At 37.9% G+C, this 19,531-nt stretch overlaps 1 protein-coding gene across 2 annotated transcripts in view; it reads right to left on the reverse strand.

The window, feature by feature from the left end:
* Positions 1-2,697: 2,697 nt before the first annotated feature.
* GALNT7 (polypeptide N-acetylgalactosaminyltransferase 7) overlaps positions 2,698-19,531 on the reverse strand; it is a 141,895-nt gene continuing 125,061 nt past the window's right edge. For both annotated transcript variants that reach the window (XM_059177682.1, XM_059177673.1), the window contains exons 9-12: positions 13,998-14,216; positions 9,463-9,561; positions 8,600-8,728; positions 2,698-5,135 (exon numbers count right to left, since the gene is read on the reverse strand). In XM_059177682.1, the coding sequence (XP_059033665.1) occupies positions 4,998-5,135; positions 8,600-8,728; positions 9,463-9,561; positions 13,998-14,216 (585 nt within the window). In that variant the 3' untranslated portion in view covers positions 2,698-4,997. The remainder of the gene's footprint in view (positions 5,136-8,599; positions 8,729-9,462; positions 9,562-13,997; positions 14,217-19,531) is intronic.

Raw genomic sequence — 19,531 nt, forward strand, 5'->3', positions numbered from 1 at the left:
CCTCTACCCATCTCCCCTCTGGTAACCTTTAGTTTGTTTCTTGGTTTGTCTCTCATTTTTTTTTTTTTTTTTTTTTGTTTGTTTCCTTAGCTCATTAAATTCCACATACAAGTGAGATCATATGGTATGTATCTTTCTCTGACTTATTTTGCTTAGCATTATATTCTTTAGTTCTGTCCATGTTGTTGCAAATGGCAAGATTTCTTTTTTTTTTTTTTTAATGGCTGTGTGCACATTGCTGTGTAATATTGATGAGTATTTAGGTTCTTGAGGGTTTTGCTATTGTAAATGGCAGTGCTATAAAAATTCCTGTACCAATTTCCTGGTATTCAGGTGCACTCCCCTCCAGTATCCTTCCCTATAAAGTCCAGCTGTCTCAGAAGTACCAAACTCTATTCTCGTTCTCCATAGCTCACCAATATCATCATTGAGCTCTTTTCCTGTACCATGAACATGAAAGTTCTCCCAGACAGACATGGTAAACCTGAGGTTTACCTGCATGTTTCCTTTTTTTCAAGTATCACAGTCTGCTTTGCCTATTATCCATTTCCTCAAAACAGCCCATATATTTTATCCAGGTTATAGTTGTTTAAGAACAGCAGCCTAAGTCCAATACCAACTACTATGTCATGGCCAGACATGGAAGTCAATTCAGTTCAATTTTCTACTAAAAGTTCTAGTTTTCTTTGTACATTTAGACATTAATACAGTTGGAATTTATTTGTCCGTATTAAAAACCTACAAAATTTCATTTAGAAATAACTTAAAGACATTATCTTAAACATCTGTTAAGATGCGCTTAGTTCTATCCAAGCATTAAATTAGACCACTAAAAACTATTTTACACATGCTATAAATGATGTGAGGTAGAAATTATTTATTCTCTTATGAATAAACATTTCACCTCCAATTTAAGAAGCATCATTACTTCTGAGCTTCATTTCTCCATTTGTAAAGTGTGGGTAATGTTATCTTGTATATGAAACATAGGTACACACACATAGCCTTTATATAGGGCTTCCAGTGTAGGTGTCTTCTGATTAAAAATGAATTTTTAAAAAAATTATTTTTTTATTTATTTGACAGAGAAAGAGATCACAAGCAGGCAGAGCAGCAGGCAGAGGGAGAAGCAGACTCTCTGATGAGCAGAGAGCCCACTGTGGAGCTCCATCCCATGACCCTGAGATCATGATCTGAGTCAAAGGCAGACGTTTAACCGATTGAGCCACCCATCACCATGATTAAAAACAAATTTAAAGTCTCTGAAACCAGAGAATCATAGCTAATAGTTATATTATCCTGACTATATGCCAGCTAATACTTGTATTATCCTGATTATATGCCATAGCTAATACTTGTATTATCCTGACTATATATATTATTTTATATATATATATATATATATATATATATATATATATATATATATCCTGACTATATGACATATGACTATATATCAGGAGCTGTCCTAAGTACTTCATGTATATTCATACAATCCTAATAAAATCTGTGAAATAGGCACTATTACTTTTCCTAATTTACAAATGGGAAAATTGAGGCACAGAGTTTAAGTAACTTCCCAGGGTTATATGAGTAATTTGTAGTGGAACAGAGATTCAAAACAGATTGGTCCACCATACTATATTCATTCAGATGAGTAGACTGTAACATTTTATTAGGAAAATAAGGAGTCCTCCCCATCCCACCTCTGCTCAGACTCAATTATGGACATTTCAAAATCTTAAATATGAGAATTGCTATACAATTATTGGATTTAGCTTAGAATCCGTCCTTCCTTTAATCTCAATTCCAGGGAATAGTGGTCCACAAAAACCATTCTCTGTCCATTTTCCTGCAACTCACTGATTCTAATGAATGATACGCATTTTCATAGTGCTTGGTACTTTTTAAAATCTGCTTTCACATGGATTAATTTTCATGTCCCCAAATGACTGGCCTACTGGGGCTCTGGCTCAGATCAAGTACTTACCATGTTTTCCACTGAATTATAAGTGGATTAAAAAAAAAAAAGATAGATTCTATCCAGAAATGAAGTATATTCCAAGATCCCTGTGAGACTGTATCTTAAGAAGTAAGTGAGCCCCCGTTTACTCCAGTCTGGTCCTAGATGACTTCTTCAAATTTCTTTGATACAGTAGCTGAGAATTAGCGGATGTGACAATAGCCAAGTCAACTGAAAGTTTCCCAAATCAACACTGCCACGTATTGGAGTGTTAGTAGCCGTATCTTCTCTTGAGATGTCGCACATTGTGCCACAAGGTCCTATGTCCTGTTTCTCTTTTTTTTTGGTAGGCTTCCTTTCTCTCTACTCACTTGACCTGTCAGGTTGTAAAGAGTTTTGACTTAAAGAAATTTTTGCTTTCAATAGGCAATTCTATAGTAGAATACACTGCCAAGAAAGATATATGTTGCTGGGGTAGTTTTTTATACTTGGATAAGTTACTTCAAAAAAAATTGCTATATATAAGGAACTAGAGACCAAAATAAAACTTTATGTTTCCTTCCTACAGATACACTCCAAGTATTTCAAGCATATTCATAACCAATATTCAAGCACATACTCAACATATAACTATAGTATATGATATTTTAGCTATTATGTTAGTGTATCTTATAGACGAAATTCAAGCATGCGTGTTTGGATTTAGAAATGATTACAAGTACTGAAAAAACCCATGGATTAAAATATTTTATTTTTTTCTCACCTAAAAAACAAGCAACCCAGAATTAAGATATACATAAACTTCTCAAATTTATCCCTAATAAAATTTGAATATTTATACAATTTCTACAGAAACATACAGTGTATCAAAATCTGCATAAATCAAATTTATAAAATATGTAGAAATGCATAGTGATATTATCAACTTACAAAGCAAGGATATGGGAATTATTTCCAAAGCAGCCTACAGTAGAAAATAGTCATATGGCAGCAGCTTCTGATGTTTTTCATGTTTGGTAAGGTTTCTGATTTCAATATATAGAATCATTTTCATAGAGTATCAATGAATTGCACAAAATACTCATTTAAAATTTACATGCACAGTTTATGTGCCACCTTTCTTAGGCCTATGCATAGTTAACAAGGTTATAAGCTATTCAACAAGGAAAATGGAGCCTATTTGCAAAGACACAAGTAATTAATGTACCAATTCTCTTAGTTTCCTTTTTATAGCTGATTTATTTTGCAGTTGTATAAGCATATATAAATGTATTCCTTTTAAACATCCCTAGAGATGAATGAAAGTTAAAATGGTTGATCACAGATCAGTAGCAAAATATAAATTGACAATTCAAAATTATAAATAAGACTCTGTTCAGGATGTTTAACTCTGACTCTCCAAATTTAAGAGCCAAGCTTGGAAGAAACAAATTTGTAGGCTTTTCTTCTAAACAAATGTAGATTTTTTCTTTCCTTTTTTAAGCTTTAATTAAAAATAGTTCCCTCTGGCAGTAGTTTGTGAAATTCCTTTCATTGTAATGATATCATGATTACAGGATCAAAAATGCATCATTTACTTGCCATTCCCCACTTCATCAGTTTTTTCCTTTTTTTTTTTTTTTTTTCCACTCAGTGTAGCATTTTAATCTTTTGGGTAACAAAAGACTCTTATTTAGAAATTAGAATTTAATTCACTATTTGCACTATTTGGTTTTCCTGTAGTAGGTACCATCTTAATAAATGTTAAATCCAAACACGTCTTCTTTTCACTGGAAAAATACTAATAGAAATATGCTTCCTAAAACAAAACAAAACAGAAACAATAGGGTACTAACACCTAACCTAACAGAAGTTCATATTTGTTAATGAACTGTATTTTTAAATAGCCTTTTTTTTTTTTTTTTAAAATTTAAAACAATGTGCAGGGGATTTCATTTGGATGAAGACATACATGAAACATCCGTTCACTGTTGGCTTCCGGGTTCCACAGCTTAGGGTTGTAACACACAGCTTAGTCTAACAAGGGCTTGGAAATTCTTACCATGGTCAGAATGAGCCCTGGAGGTTTTGACAGTGGTATTTTGTTGTTTTTGTTACTCCCACACTTCAGGGTTTCAAAACTGAGAATTAATTTTCTGTAGTGATAGGTATTGGGGAAAAGTGAATACCAGATGTCAGTGGACAACTTTTCCCTAGTTGGTAGACCCCCTCTGTTATCTTCGGAGTCACTATCAGCGGAGAACGTTGGGCATGCCAGGGAGTGAGGGAGTTAATGTCACAGTCTTCAACCCTATGAAATAGCGTTGGATGTTCTATACTGTCTTTTCTTTTTCAAACCATACACCATTCCATTTCAGAGCAAATGGTAGCACATAAATTCATTTTTGAGTAGTGAAAGTATTTCTCATCAAGATGACAATTCCATCATTACCATCCTATAAATTTCATCAAAAGCTCTTGAAATATATACTGAGAAATGAAAGAGGCACTAAATGTGTTGAAATTCACCTTTCAATAAAGCAGCATGACTGTGAAGGAAGGCCACCTTGGCTAAGAACCTGTGGCAGTGCTTCATAAAGATGTAAAATTAAATAAAGACACAATAGGTTGATAATCACCAAGTTATATATGAAAATCTGGTTACTCCAACCTTGTTTTCAAGTGTGTTTAAAAAAAAAAAAATCAAACTGCCTTTCAGACCCCTGAGTGTAATCCCAAAGAAGACAATGATGCTTTTAACTCTGTTCTAAATAAAACAGAGCTAAATGCACAAATTACCAACATCATCTTGAAACAAAACAAAAAAAGATGTAAACATCTACAAAGTTTAAGGTAAAAGCAGTTTTGTAAACAGTAACTGCAGATGATAATGTTATTGTAAAATCACAGTTTATCAACGTCCTTCAAACTGATCAGGAGGTTCTGGGTTTGGAGCTGTACAGAGTTAACAATAATTGCAGCAGATTTCAGGCGGTTTTCAGTCCTAGATAAGTTTATGTGTCAGTAGGTAGGTTATTGGTTTCTTTCATTCTTTCTAAACACTATGGATGTTATTCATTTCCCACTTTTGAGTCATTTTACTGGAGTCACAGTCGGAGATGAACACTTGGTGGAGGACATCTGAACGATCTAAGCACTTTCCTGAAGGAATATGAGTAAATCTGTACAGGCTCTGGAAAACAAGAGGACAAGGGAACTTTAAATTTGTACTTCTTTTGGTATCATTGACATTCAAAGTCATTATCTGGCTTTCGCAAGAAGAGAAGAGAATTCCAGCAAACCGGACAGGCTTAAATCAACCATACCTCAGACTTTGGATTTTTCGCAATTGTCAGTCTTCTAAGTCGTTTTATTATTAAGTCACAACGTACAAATGCAATGGTATACAAACTTCAATTCACTGTTTTCCCCTTCCAACCTACTTCTTCAGTTCCCATCCTGGCTAATGGCAGTACCATCCTTCCAGGGCTCAAGACAGGCCTTTCATGCTCCACGTTCCTTCCTTCCCTTCAAACTGTCGCAATCACTGAGGACTGATGTTTGCAATTTCTCTGATCTGAATCCTTTCCCAGACCCACTGCATGTACCTGTTTAGCACTGTCCTCTGTTGTAAATTTCCTCAAGAGAGCTCAGGGTTTCTCATACTGTAGTTCTCGGACTATCTAAGATTGGGTCTGTAAGGCCAAAACTACCTTTGTAATAATACAAAGACCCTATTTGCCTTTTTCATTGCATGGACATTTATACTGATGGTGCAAAAGCAATGGAAGGTCAAAATGCTGGGGCCTTTGCATAAATCAAATAGTGATGTAATTGTGCTAGTCTCAGTATTCGTGGCTATATACCCACAGCTAAAAAAGAAAACACTGGTTTTACTCAAAGGTGTCTGTGATGAAACCATAAAACTTACTGGTTTTATTAGATCTTGACCCTTGAGTATACTTTTTTCTTAAAGATTTATTTATTTTAGAGACGGAGAGAGAGAGAGCAAGAAACAGTGTGCAAGTGCGGGGTTGGGGGTGGGAGGGCAGAGGGACTCTCCCAACTCCCTGCTGAATGTGGAGCCCTATGTGGGGCTTGGTCCGACAACCCATGAGAACATGACTTGAGCTTGAAACCAAGACCAGACACTTAATCAACTGAGCCATCCAGGTGTCCCTAACCTTTTAAAAATATTCTGAGATGAGATGGATAGTATGGATAAAGCACTTCCAGATAGTGAAGTACAGTGGTTATCCAGAAGGAAAGCACGTGTACATTTGTTTGACCTGAGAGTCCAACTAGCTTCTTTTTTCAAGTAATGTCATTTTGACTTCAAAGGATAACTCTAGACAAACTATGATTATTCCAGTTTGGGACTGGGCATACTTTTTCTAGAAAATGAAGTAAGTCCGTCACTTAAAAAACCAGCAATGATAATCTGACAGTATTTTTTGCCACTGATAGATAGAATCTGACTTTTCAAGCAAAAACTAGAGTGATGGAAAACTTGTACCCACCACCATGAACCTGACAGCTTTACCATGAAATCAGTGCTTATATTTGTGATTTTTGGACACTGTTTAATGAAATGTGTCAACATTTGGAAGACCTACTTCACTGAGTGAGCCAATATTTTCCAAACAACCAATGCATGATGTTACAAAAGCAGACATGAGTAAAAGATCCTTTCAGAGTATAAGACAGACCAATGGATTTTAATGTAACATAGGACCAAATGCTCACTGATATGGTTTCAGATTCTACACTGCAAATAACTTTTAAGAAACTACCATTTACTTAGCTGTGGTGTTGCATCAAAGAAGAATATAATTATCTGAAAAGGCTATTGAATTAATCCTCTCTTTTTTAACTGCATGTTTGAGGCTAGATTTTCCTCATATACTTCAACTAAAACAACATATCCCATCAAATTGAATGCAGAAGCAGTATGAGAATCCAGCTGTCTTCCATTAAACCAGGCATTTAAAGGGATTTGAAAAATCATGAAACAATGCCATTCTTCTCACTTTTTTTTAAAAAATAGTAATTTGTTATTAAAAATGTTATTTTTATTAACATGTGGAAGGGTTATCATTAACTTTTAACATGAATTAATATATCAATACAAATATAAAACAACACAAATACATGCTTACAAAACTTCTCAGGTTTAATTTGCAACTCAGAAAACATTTTTAGCTCTGACGTAGATAAACAAAATCTGTCGTTGTGGGGAGGTTCTCAGTAATTTTCAAGAGTGCAGAGAGAATCTAGAGACCGGAAGTTTGAGAACTGTAGACTGAACTGATCTGCTCATCAGTCCGTACTTCACAATATTCTTGGAGTTATTTTCCTGAAGTATCCACTGTTCCCTCTCACTGGGTTCCTCACTTGCAAAATGAAGTTCAATGTTCTTCCTCGTGGACTACAACTTAAGGACACCAAACTCAACAAGAGTCCTAGACTCTACTACACACTTTTACTCCATGTCTTTGCTCCTCCAGTTTTCTTATTTACCTTCTATAAAAAGCCTTTTTCTACCTCAAGATCTGGTACGATGATACTTCCTCTATGAAACTCATGATAAATAATTCCTCCTATTAATCGATCCTTTGTTAACCTATTGCATTTTACTTACTTGTATTTCTGCAGTTTTTTCTTTTCTGCCATTAGAGTATGATGTGCTTTGGCTTCTTTTTGAAGTTACCACATCATCGGGCCCCAAGGAATATTTAGTAATGTCTGATGCACAAATGCATATTCAATACTGTGGCCTTTAAAATAGCTAAAATATGTATATTCCATTTTTTGTCCATTAAACTAATTCTGGATGGTAGTTTCTGGTCTGCCTTAGCTGCCTTTTAATATTTTTAGTTACTAATACTGTTCTCACTGAACCTATCATTTATTGCTATTACTCATCTTTCTTTGTAGAAACAAAGGCTCTGTTCTTCAAGGTTTATATTAACCTTCTCCTAACTTGTTACAGGAAAAAAATAGGCAACTGACACATACCACTTGATAGTAATTATTCATGAATGATGATAACTGGGAATATTAAGCTGGGTCATAACGATGTCACTACATAGCAAGTAAGTGCTGGTATGACAGACATGGTATGATCATGACCACTAGATGCATAAATAAAGGGGAGGACTGCCAAGTTCTTTCAGTTTGGGGCAGCTTTCCCAACTTCGTGTTTCACAATAAATTGATTTAGTCAAGTCTAGACACGGAAAATTATACATAAATACATTAATATGTTGGGATCTTCAACTTGGCAAAGAACCTGGAAGAGTCACATCTGGGGGAAAAACAAACAAACAAACAAACAAACACCCATTCCTGTGGTGTCAAGTGATTAACTAAACATGACTTTTAAAGTAGTATTTCTCCCATTGTTAATAGTAAGTCGTGAAGACCCAGACTTCTAAGTGTTATTTGTTTGTCTATAGCTCCACCTGCTGGACAGCATGAACTATAAATGCAATTTATGCATCTTGAAACTTGATATATATGTACGTATATAAACACACACATATATATTTTAAGATTTATATATCTTAATTCCAGATGGTAGGTATTATTAAAGTGAAATAGCAAATAATATTATTTTACAATAATGCACAACTGAAATGTTGAAATGCTTAATACCTTGAAGTATTGCCATTCCTTGAATTCATTTAGATTACAGTGTGTAATCATAACTTTGGATCCATCAGGCCCTTTTGTCAAACACTGGTCATACTGCATGAGCTGATTAGCTTCATTGATTCGAAAAAGCTATTAAAAAAAAAAAAAAGAAAGTATCAAGGCACCTTCTCTGCTGATCTGCATTATTTAAAAAAAAGAAAAAAGAAACTTAACTCATAATCTCAATGACTTTATTTTTCTATAACTTTTCTGTATGTTCAGAGTTCTATGTCCAAAGATAGAAACTATATTCATTTTGATATTAGTGAAGACTCCTGCTAACACTTTAAGGATTGTGTTCTTTAGCCTTTTAGGCACAGAACGGATCATCAACACATATTTCTTATGCACCAACAGTGTGAGAAGATGAAAAAGTGGAGACAGAGCTGATGATATCTGACAATCTAAATTAGAGCAAGAAAAACACCCACATAAGGAAGTAAGAAAATATATTAGTGAAATGTTATCTTACTGGCAGTAACATCCTAGCTAATTTATTAGGGGGAAATGAGGAATAATGAACACAATTTACAAATAAAATTACTACAGAGCTAGGCTTACATGGCTAGATACTCACATAGGAACATATTCTAATCTCTCATATCAGACATAAATTCTAGATTCGGATTGCTTGTGTGAAAACTCAACACCGTTCTCATCCCCTTCATCTAAGTAAATGCTTTAACGCTGTCAGTTTTTTCACAGAATGTTTTATTTTACCCAAACAAAATTATCAAATTAAAAAGTAAATGAAACCCCATGATCAGTAAGACTAGCTGCCGCAATGCAGCCGAATATGAAAACATGCAAGTATGGTTATTTACCTGATTCCCTCCCAACCTGTGGCAGGGCCCTAGTTCAACAAAGCCTCCGTTTGTCTTCCCCATGCTATCAATGCAGTAAACAGTCTCAAGGCCTCTGATCTATAAAAATGAACAAAGAACCAAAAAGCAGGCAACAGTTTAGTTTCAGTGAGCTCTAGCATCAGGTTAAGAGAGTTTCATGCTAAATACTGCAGTTCACAGTAGAAATCTGGGTGTGTAATGTTAGGTGATGACGGTCTTGTCTGTCTGGGAGTAGCTCAGGGAATACTAGTCACCTCTGAAATCATTTACAGTCTTGAAGCCCACACTGGAATGGGCTTATTACTCCAACTGAGGGCACTGGTCCATAGATTTTTATAAAATACCACAGAAGAAAAAAACAAGATACCATGAAATACAATTCCAGGTTCATGAGAATTCATGCGGATGAGAAGCAAACAGAGCACAGCTACCCAGTGCTAACAGACACTGGCCCTAGATGTCTAAACCAGAATTAAAGACAAAAGAGAACTCCTCCAAATGGCTGTGTGACCATTTTGGCAGATGTCTCTAAGAGGCTCGTGAGGCAAAAGTCATGGCAAATGGGCCAGGCAGTGAGATTTTTCTCTGAGCATGAATAATGTAGGAGAGAAGCAACCACAGGGTTTCATCTTTGGAATGCCCATTTTGTATAAAGCTCACCTTTTTCCTTCTCTGGAAATACTATATATTTGTATTGCAATTATGAATTTTACAGTATTTGGATAAAATGTTTATCCTTTCATTTGGTCAGCACATACTGATTGAGCACCTACAATGATTAATGCTTTAGAAGATACAATGAGAATCAAGTCACGTGCTGGGGCCCTTGTGTCCGTGACGTCCAGCAGGATGGAGGGACAGGCATGTGGAGAAAGGAGCCTCTTGCCCTGCTTGGAGGTACGCTGAAGACTGTCCTCAGGGAGACATGGGGCTCAAACTGGTAGGGGTTCCCCGCAATGTGCAAGGGAACACTGAGGAGTGAGGCTTAATGTATAGGAGCCAGAGCGGGGACAGAGCTTAAAGTGAGGATATATTCAGGGGTGGCTTAAAAAGGGAGAACAGAAAATTCCACCTATTCACTCATTCATGACTTTATTTATTCATCAAATATTTGGTGAGTAAATACTGTGTCAGGCATGTTGTAAGGCTCTGTTATACCAGGGAACAAAATGGATAAAAGATCCTTGCCCCAGCAAGCTTACATTCTAGGGAGGGAAAGACAGAAAATAAGCAGAAAACATAACAAACATGTTTGAAGTGGTAAGTGCCATGGAGAAAAGAAAAAGAAGAGCAAGTTCAAGGTGGGGACTGAGAGGGTTAGGGGACAGCAGGGCAGATTCTCACTGAGAAGGTAACATCTGAGCAGTCTTGACTGGATACACAATTGACCCTTGAACAACGCAGGGATTAGGGGAGACAACCTCCCGCACAGTCAAAAATCTGTGTACATATAGCTTTGGGTTTCGCCAAAACTTCACTACTAACAGCCTACTGTTGACTGGAAGCCTTACCAGTAACAAACAGTCACTTAACACATACTCTGCATGTTATATGTATTATGTACTGTATTCTTACAATAAAGCCAGCAAGAGAAAAGAAAAATCATAAAGAAGAGGGGCGCCTGGGTGGCTCAGTTGGTTAAGGGTCTGCCTTCGGCTCAGGTCATGATCCCAGAGTCCTGGAATGGAGCCCCGCATTAGGGACCCTGTTCAGCAGGGAGTCTGCTTCTCCTTCTCCCTCTGCTCCTCCCCCCAGGCCCCACTCCGGCCCAAGCTCTCTCTCTCAAATAAAATCTTAAGAAAGAAAGAAAGAAAGAAAGAAAGAAAGAAAGAAAGAGAGAGAGAGAGAGAGAAAGAGAAAGAAAGAAAGAAAAAATTGTAAGGAAGAAAAAATACATTCCTTATATTTAAAAAAAAAAAAAAATGCTTGTGTAAGTGGACCTGGGCAGTTCAAACCCGTGTTGTTCAAGGGTCAACTGTATAAACGTCAGGCCTGCGTGAAGAGGCAGGCTTTGTTTTCGGGCAGAGGGAACAGCAAAGGCAGGTGCATGCCTGCCCCCCACTGAACACCAGGAGGGACGGCGGCGGAGCTGACCCGGAATGGGGAGAGTAGCGGCAGGAGAGGCCAGAGAACAGTGGGGCCAGACTGCATATTGGCCTCGAGCCCACTAGGAGGGCCTCTGCCTTCACTCCACTGCAGGTTTCTAACGGAAGAGCTCCGTGACCGGACTCACATTTTCAAAAGAGCACTCGGCCTGCTGGCTGAGAACAGGCCACACGAAGGCAAAGTTAATCTCAGACATATAGTGGCTTAAAGCACAGTAAGAAAGGCTCAGACTTGGGAACTGGATGTGACGTATGAGAGAAGAGGATTCAAAGGAGAAGCCGAAGTTTTGTCCTGAGCAATCAGCAAAGACAGGCTGGGGAGGGGACACAAGGAGTTCAGTTTCGAATACATTGAGTGTGATGTGTCTGTTAGATAATCTGCTGGAGATTGCAAGCAGCATGTTGGAAGGACTTGTCTGGGCTCCAGGAGAGAGATCTGGGCTAGAGATATAAAGCCAGAGTCATCAGCGTGTAGATGGTTTCAGAGTCAGGAGACCCAACGAGATCACCAAGAGGATTCATTCCTTTTATGAAGAAGGCACTATATTAATCAGGTGTTCCTGGAGATTAAAAGAGAACTGAAATCTGGTCTGGACTTCCAGCGGCTCTCGGTCTAGCTGGGAGTCAAACCTAGTTTGCTATTATAGAACACGGGGTACGGGAGGGTGGGGGGAAAGGTATTACACCAAGAGGTGGACAGCTTTGGCTGTAAGTTTTGGCTTCTTTTATTTCCAAACTCTATGTGCTGGAATCCCTCAGGGCTGGATCCCAACTTCTTTTATCTATCTCTATATTCTCCCTACGTGAGTTCACTCTGTGTCATGAAACAATCTACCTGCTGATGGCCCCAAATGCACATCGCTCTTTTCTGGCCTTCAATTTCCTGGCTGCACCTGGCTGTCTAACGTCCAGGCGCTTCACCTGACCAGAACGCCAATAAAGAACCTGCCATTCCCAACCCTTCCCCTGCTTCCCCTCCACCAACCTCCCTCCCCATCTCAGCTGCCACCTCAGCGGCTACTCAGAGAAAAAACAGAACTAGTCATCTTGGCCCATATCCTTCACATCCCCATCCATCGGCGACCTGCCTCCAGATAAAATACGTATCTCACATTGGTCTGCTCACCTCCATTCCATTTTTGACTTCCTGGTCTCCGCTACCATCGCTTCTCACCGGAACTACCCTACCAGGCTTCCTAACTGGCATCCCTATTTCCACTCTAAACCTTCACAGCAGGGTGACTAAAAAGCAAAGCTTAAATCATTTTTGTTACCTCCTTAAAACCCTCCCATGGCTTCCTACCCCCACAGGATAAAGGCCTCCCTCCTCATTAATTTCCTCTCTTCTGAGTATCACAAAGGCAAAGCACTTCCTGACTCAGAGCCTCCAACCTCACCATTTTCTTCTTGGAACACTCTCTCCTGGCTCTCTGGTATATCACTGACATCTCACCTCTTCCAAGAAGGCTTCCATAATCTGTCCCTCTGTCCTCCTGAACATCACCTGTTTAGTTCCTTTGTAGGCCCCACCACCATCTGCCATTACCTTCCTCGTCTTCCCTTTTGTTGTCTCTTTCCCCCACTAACCCCAGGGGAGAGCCTTTCCCTGATGAAAAGGGACTGCCTGTCTTATTTCATGTATAGGAAAGTGACTGGGACATAGCAAATCCTTGACCAGTAGTTGCTGAATACGTAACTAAGCAACACTACCCAGGTTTAAAAGTTCATGGCACATTTAATACACCCATGAGGTAGCAGCATGAAGGCTCACGGGTGCACAAAATCAGAAATGAGGTTACAAAGGGAAGTCTGAAAAAAACAAATGACAACACCAATCAATGCCTTGGCCTGCTTTACTTGTTTTCAGTTATCATTCATTCGTTTGACAAGCACTGTTTGAGTGCCTATTGTATATGGGGATCTCTAATTAGTCCACTGGGACACATGGTGAACCAGGTCCTGAACACGGAGACTAGCTGAGAGATAGGCAATTTTGAGTGTTACGAGAACCCATGGGAAGATCAAGAACTCAGTCTTTCTGATGGATTGAGGAAGAATAAGATAGGCTTTTTAGAACTGGTACTCTCTAAATTGAGAGCAACAGGATAAGTTAGAATTAGTCAGGAAAAGGACTTGGGAAGGAGAGGCAGGGAAGGGGCAGGAGGAGCTGCAGGGAGTGTATGGCATTCCAGGATGGAGAGCCGTAAGTCCAAGACCTGAGAGCAGGGGACATGGTGGTTGGGCCAGGGTTCAGGGTGTCAAGGGAGGTGTCATGGTCTGGTGGAAAGGTAGAGGAGAAACTTTACTCCAAGAATTCTTTCCTTTAACTCACATATTTCCACCTCCCTCTGCCTTCTCCTAAACTCAGTCTCCAAACATTTTGAGATCGGAATACCTGCCAGTACTTACTTCTCCCCATTCGACATTTTTGGGTGGCAAAGGGTAGTGTGAAGTTATGTCATAAGCTATTTCTTCCATGAACCATTTAAAACTTTTGCAGTTGTGATCTTCCCGAAATTTTTTCAGCTCAGATATATCTCCATATGGTAAGGCCTTTGATTCAGGACGACTAGCATAGAAGTAGTCTTTGTATTCATCCCACCAAACTTCAACAACTCTAACATAATTCTGTGAAAAAGAAGACAACATTAAGAAAAAGAAAAATATTGCAATGCCATAAACAGCCATCTTAGACACACGGAGTATGACCAACATATAACAAACTCATTTTGATAGGACCTGATATTTAATTAAACAAATGCAAGTCAGTTAACGACCCGAATATGTCAATTGCTAAAGATAAAATGTCATAAACGTTCAACTAAGAAGTGACGGACACAGAATCTGACATCACTGAGCTGTAAAAATCATATATTCTAAGATCATATGTTCTGTCCACCTTCTAGAGGAAGAAGGTGAAGTTCAGGGAGGGTTTAGGAGAGGGCTTCTGGACACAGATGCTCCTTCACCCAGAATGATCTCTTTCTATTAGAACCACACTACTAGCATGTGTAGGGAAAAGGCTCATTTCAGAAACCATCACAAAAAACAATAGCTGTGTTGAATAAAACACTTTTTTTTTTTTTTTTTTGCAAGTGGCTTTTTTGGGTCATGGTACGACTATAATAGAACCATTTTGCTACCACCCAGAATTAACCGGCTAGTTTCCCCAACTGATGCACTCTGAGGAACAGCATTTAAGGAACAATAAAATAAGCTGATGTTGTGAAAACTGACAAAGACCTATCTTGTAAGGTGGAATGAATGCATGTGGGCGTGAATATTATGACAGATGGAATACATACTCAATCTAGTCCCTTGGTCTCCAACATCGTTCATCAGCAAATTTTCTCTATAAAAGGCCAGAGGGTAAGGATCTTTGGCAACAGTGGGCCACACAGTCTCTGCAGCAACTACTGAGCTCTGCTGTTGTAATGAGAAGGTAGTTTACACAACATGCAGACAGATGCGTGTGCTGGTGCTTCCCTATTACCTTATTTACTAAAAAGGGCTGGATCTGGTCTAAAGGCCATCGTTGCTGAGCCCTGTTTTACATCAGGAGTAGAAAATAGCTTGTGCATTGGAAACTAATGGCATATTTGATGTTGGTTAATTGAATTTAAATTAAAAAAAAAAAAAAAAAAGGAAAATACCTTGTGTTCAGGTTAAGATTGTCCTAGGCTATGACTACCACAGGGTGAACGTAGATGTGCTGTTGCCAAAAGCCCCTGGATTCCAAGAACGTTGTATGTGGTAATGTCGTAACGTATCACATAATGTTACTGCTAAATTGTCTTAACTTTTGCAAAGTCACCCAAAATTGGATACAGCTCATGTCTTCTAGATACGAATGCACAGAAAGAATTCAGGGCACACAAATATGGTTACAGTGATGCAAAGAAGGGGCATTTCATTGTTTGGGAAGGAGAAGGCTAGAGGGGCAGCTTGAAGGAACAAGGGACAGCTCAGCCTCGAAGGAGGGGTTCATTATGTGGGAATGGTATTCAGGGCAAAGAGAAACCCAAAAGAAGTGTGACTTATCATGGTGCCTTTGGAATCCTGCAAGTAGTTTTTCACACCATAGCTTGTTGTGAAAATTAAAAAGCATTTAGGGTCTGGTGTACAGTGAGCGCTTAAAAAGTGTTAGCTATTATTATTATTATTCTTTTTTAAGGATTTGAATTTTATCCTTTAGCTGAGAGCCATCGAAAGGCTTTAAGCAGGTATAGACATCGAATTTAATGTTGAGGGGAGTGACACTGGTGGTGAGTGGCAGATGGACCGAAGGGGGTTGCAGCTGATGGCAGAGAACCAAGTAGGAGGCTATTTAATATGCATGGGATTCGAGGACCTGCGCAAAGCATAGAAAGGAAGGATTTCATAGATATGTATGAGGCAGAATCTTCAGGGCTCAGGAAGGTGGAGGGAAGGGAGGAAGACTACACTAACATCCCCCCGCAAAGTTTCATTCACGGGCAGAGGATGCAGGAAAAGGACTACTTTTGCAAAAAAGTTAAAATGTTCAGCTTTGACTATATGGAGTCTGAAATGCCTGAGGGTCATCTAAGAAGATAATTCTAGGAGACAACTGCCTATCAAAGTCAGCAGCTCAGAGACGACAGACAAGCTGGATAAACAGATGGAAGCCATTGGCACACGGTGGCTGAAACGGATGATGGAGGGAAAACGGGCCTGGCACATTCTAGGCACTCACGGAATGTAAAAGGAATATTACATTTATCAGGTCGTTTTCCCAATATGTACAGTTAATTTTTAGAGTGGATAAAGATTTCCCTCTCATCGTTTTTCCTTTTACTTGTAGCACAGGCCTTCATGAATCAATGTGACTTTCCATTAATTCTTTGTGATTATGGGTCCAGCTCCAAGGGCAGGCTCTTTTTCTGCAATGCCAGTGAGCCCTGGTGTTGATTTGGTGCTCTTTGTCTTATTGGGGATATTTTAGTCTCATCTCCTCTGGTAGCTGGGGCTCCATTTGGCCATTTCTATGATAAACTGGCTAGTTAGAAAGCTGTGTTCATTCCTTTCTATCTCTGCTTTTATTATCTACTTCCCTTTAAGGAACCGTTCCCAGTTGCATCTACAGCCAATAATAAACTTCCTTCTGCTTTTGACTTGTTTAAGGGCTCCAGAAAATGAATGGAATCAGACTCCTATGCACTTAGAATTTATGAAAGCAGCCCAACTAGAGAAACTTCAAAGTTGCTCGGTCAAGAATAGAGGACTTCATCTTCCTAGCAGTGGGATATTTGGCCTCTGTGTGAAGCTTTTCTGCTTTATTCCTGGTTTGAGAGACAAAAGACATTAATCTTTTGCAAGCATTGTTCAAAAATCTGATTTTATTTACTGCACAAACTCTTAATAGGATTAATTATTTTAGAACAAACAAACGTAATATTTTATTTGTGTGAAAATAGTAGAAGCTGACATTTTCCTTTCAACTATTTTCTGACAGAGTGGCAGGTTTTTTTTTTTTTTTTTTTTTTTTTTTTCCTGAGATGTCTTCTCATGGAGAACGTTCAATATAAAAATCTTAACCAGAATAGGATACAAAGAATAATCTTAAAAAATAATACGATCCCTGATAAACACAGATGCAAAAAATCTTCAACAGAATATCAGTAAGGTGAATCCAACAATACACTGGAAGGATTATACACCATGATCAACTGGGATTATTTCAGGGATGCAAGGATGGTTCAATGTTCACAAATCAGTCAACGTGATACACCACTTTAATAAAAAGAATAACAAAAATCAGGTAACTTTCTCGATGCAGAAAGAGCATTTGATAAAAGTCAAGATCCATTTATGACAAAAATTCTCTACAAAGTGAATACAGAGGGAACCTACTTCAACATAATGGAGGCTATGTATGACAAGCCCATGAGCTAACATCACACTCAATGATGAAAAGCCAAAAGATATCCATCTAAGATCTGGGACAAGGATGCCCACTCTTGCCACTTTTATTCAACGTAGTGTTGGAAGTCCTAGCCATGGCAATCAGACAAGAAGATAAATAAAAAGCATTCAAATTGGGAAAGAAGAAGTTAAACGGTCATTTTTTGCAGATGACATGACACTTTACATGGAAAACCCTAAAGACTCTACCAAAAAAGCTATTAGAACAAATAGATGAATTCAGTAAAGTTATAGGATACAAAATTAATATACATAAGTCTGTTGTATTTCTATATACTAATAATAAGCTATCAGAAAAAGAAATTAAGAAAATAATCCATTTATAATTGCATCAAAAACATTGAGAAATAAATTTAACTAAGGAGGCAAAAGACCCATACTCCAAAAACTATAAGACACTGATGAAAGAAATTGAAGATAACACATAAAAAAATGGAAAGATATACCACACTCATGGACTGGAAAAAAATCAATATTATTAAAATGTCCATACTATCCAAAACAATTTAAAGACTCAGTACAATATCTATCAAAATACCTATAGTATTTTTCATAGAATGAGAACAAATAATCCAAAAATTTGTGTGGAACACAAAACCCTGAATAGCCAAAGCAATCTTGAGAAGGAAGAATAAACCTGGAAGTATCATGCTCCCTGATTTGAAATTATATCACGAAGTTATAGTAATCAAAACAGTATGTATACCTCAATGGATACATACCTCAGATAAAAAAAAACAGATTATAAACAGATACATACCTCAATGGAACAGAATAGACAGTCCAGAAATAAACCCAAGCTCATGTGGTTAATTAATCTTTGACAAATGAAGCCAAGGGGAAAAGGCAGTTTCCTCAGTAAATGTTGGGAAAACTGGACAGCCCCTTGCAAAAGAATCAAACTAGACCACTTTCTTATTAACCATTATACAAAATAAACTCAAAATGGACTAAAGACTTGACTTAAATATAAGACCTGAAACCATAAAACTCCTAAGAAAACATGGGAAGCAAGCTCTTGAACAACATTTTTTTGGATCTATCTCCTCAGGCAAGTACAACAAAAGAAAAATAAACACATGGGTCTACATCAAACTAAAAAGCTTTTGTATAGTGAAAGAAACCATCAACAAAATGAAAAGGCATCCTTCTGAATGGGAGGATACTTGCAAATGATCCAACCAGACAGGAATTAATATCCAAAATGATAAAGAACCCATATGACTCAATATAAAAATGCAAAAAAAAAAAAACAATCAAATAATGGGCAGATGACCTGAATGGACATCTCTCCAAAGAAGACAGACACGTAGCCAACAGATACATGAAAAGCTACTTAATCTCACTAATCATAAGTGAAACACAAATCAAAACCACAAGGAGATATCACCTCATACCTGTCAGAATGGCTATTGTCAAAACAACAAGAAATAAGTGTTGGTGAAGATAAGAGGAAAAGGGAACCTTTGTATGCTGCTTTTGAAAATTGGTGCAGCCACTATGGAAAACAGTATGGTGATTCCTCAAAAAATTAAAAACAGAACTAGCCTACAACCTAGGAATTCTACTTCTGAGTATTTACACAAAGAGCACAAAAACACTAATTCAAAAAGATATATGTGTCCCTATGTTCACTGCAGCATTAGTTATAATACAATTTACAATCATAACAACCAAGCTATGGAAGCAACTTAAGTGTCCACTGATAATACTGATAGATAAAGAAGATGTGGGATATATAAATATATACACACTCACACACACACACACACACACACACACACACACAGTGCAATTTTACTCAGTCACAAAAAAGATGAAATCTTGCCATTTGTTAGAACATGGATGGACCCAGATGGACAACATGGCTGGTATTAAGGTAAGTGAAATAAGTAAGGCAGAGAAAGATGAATACCGTATGATTTCACTTCTACGTGGAATCTAAAAGACAAAACAAACAAACAAGCAAACAAAGCAAAGCGAGCAGATGGGCGACACAA

The sequence above is a fragment of the Mustela lutreola genome, chromosome 1, assembly GCF_030435805.1.
Source record: "Mustela lutreola isolate mMusLut2 chromosome 1, mMusLut2.pri, whole genome shotgun sequence".
In the NCBI taxonomy this organism is placed as follows: domain Eukaryota; kingdom Metazoa; phylum Chordata; class Mammalia; order Carnivora; family Mustelidae; genus Mustela; species Mustela lutreola.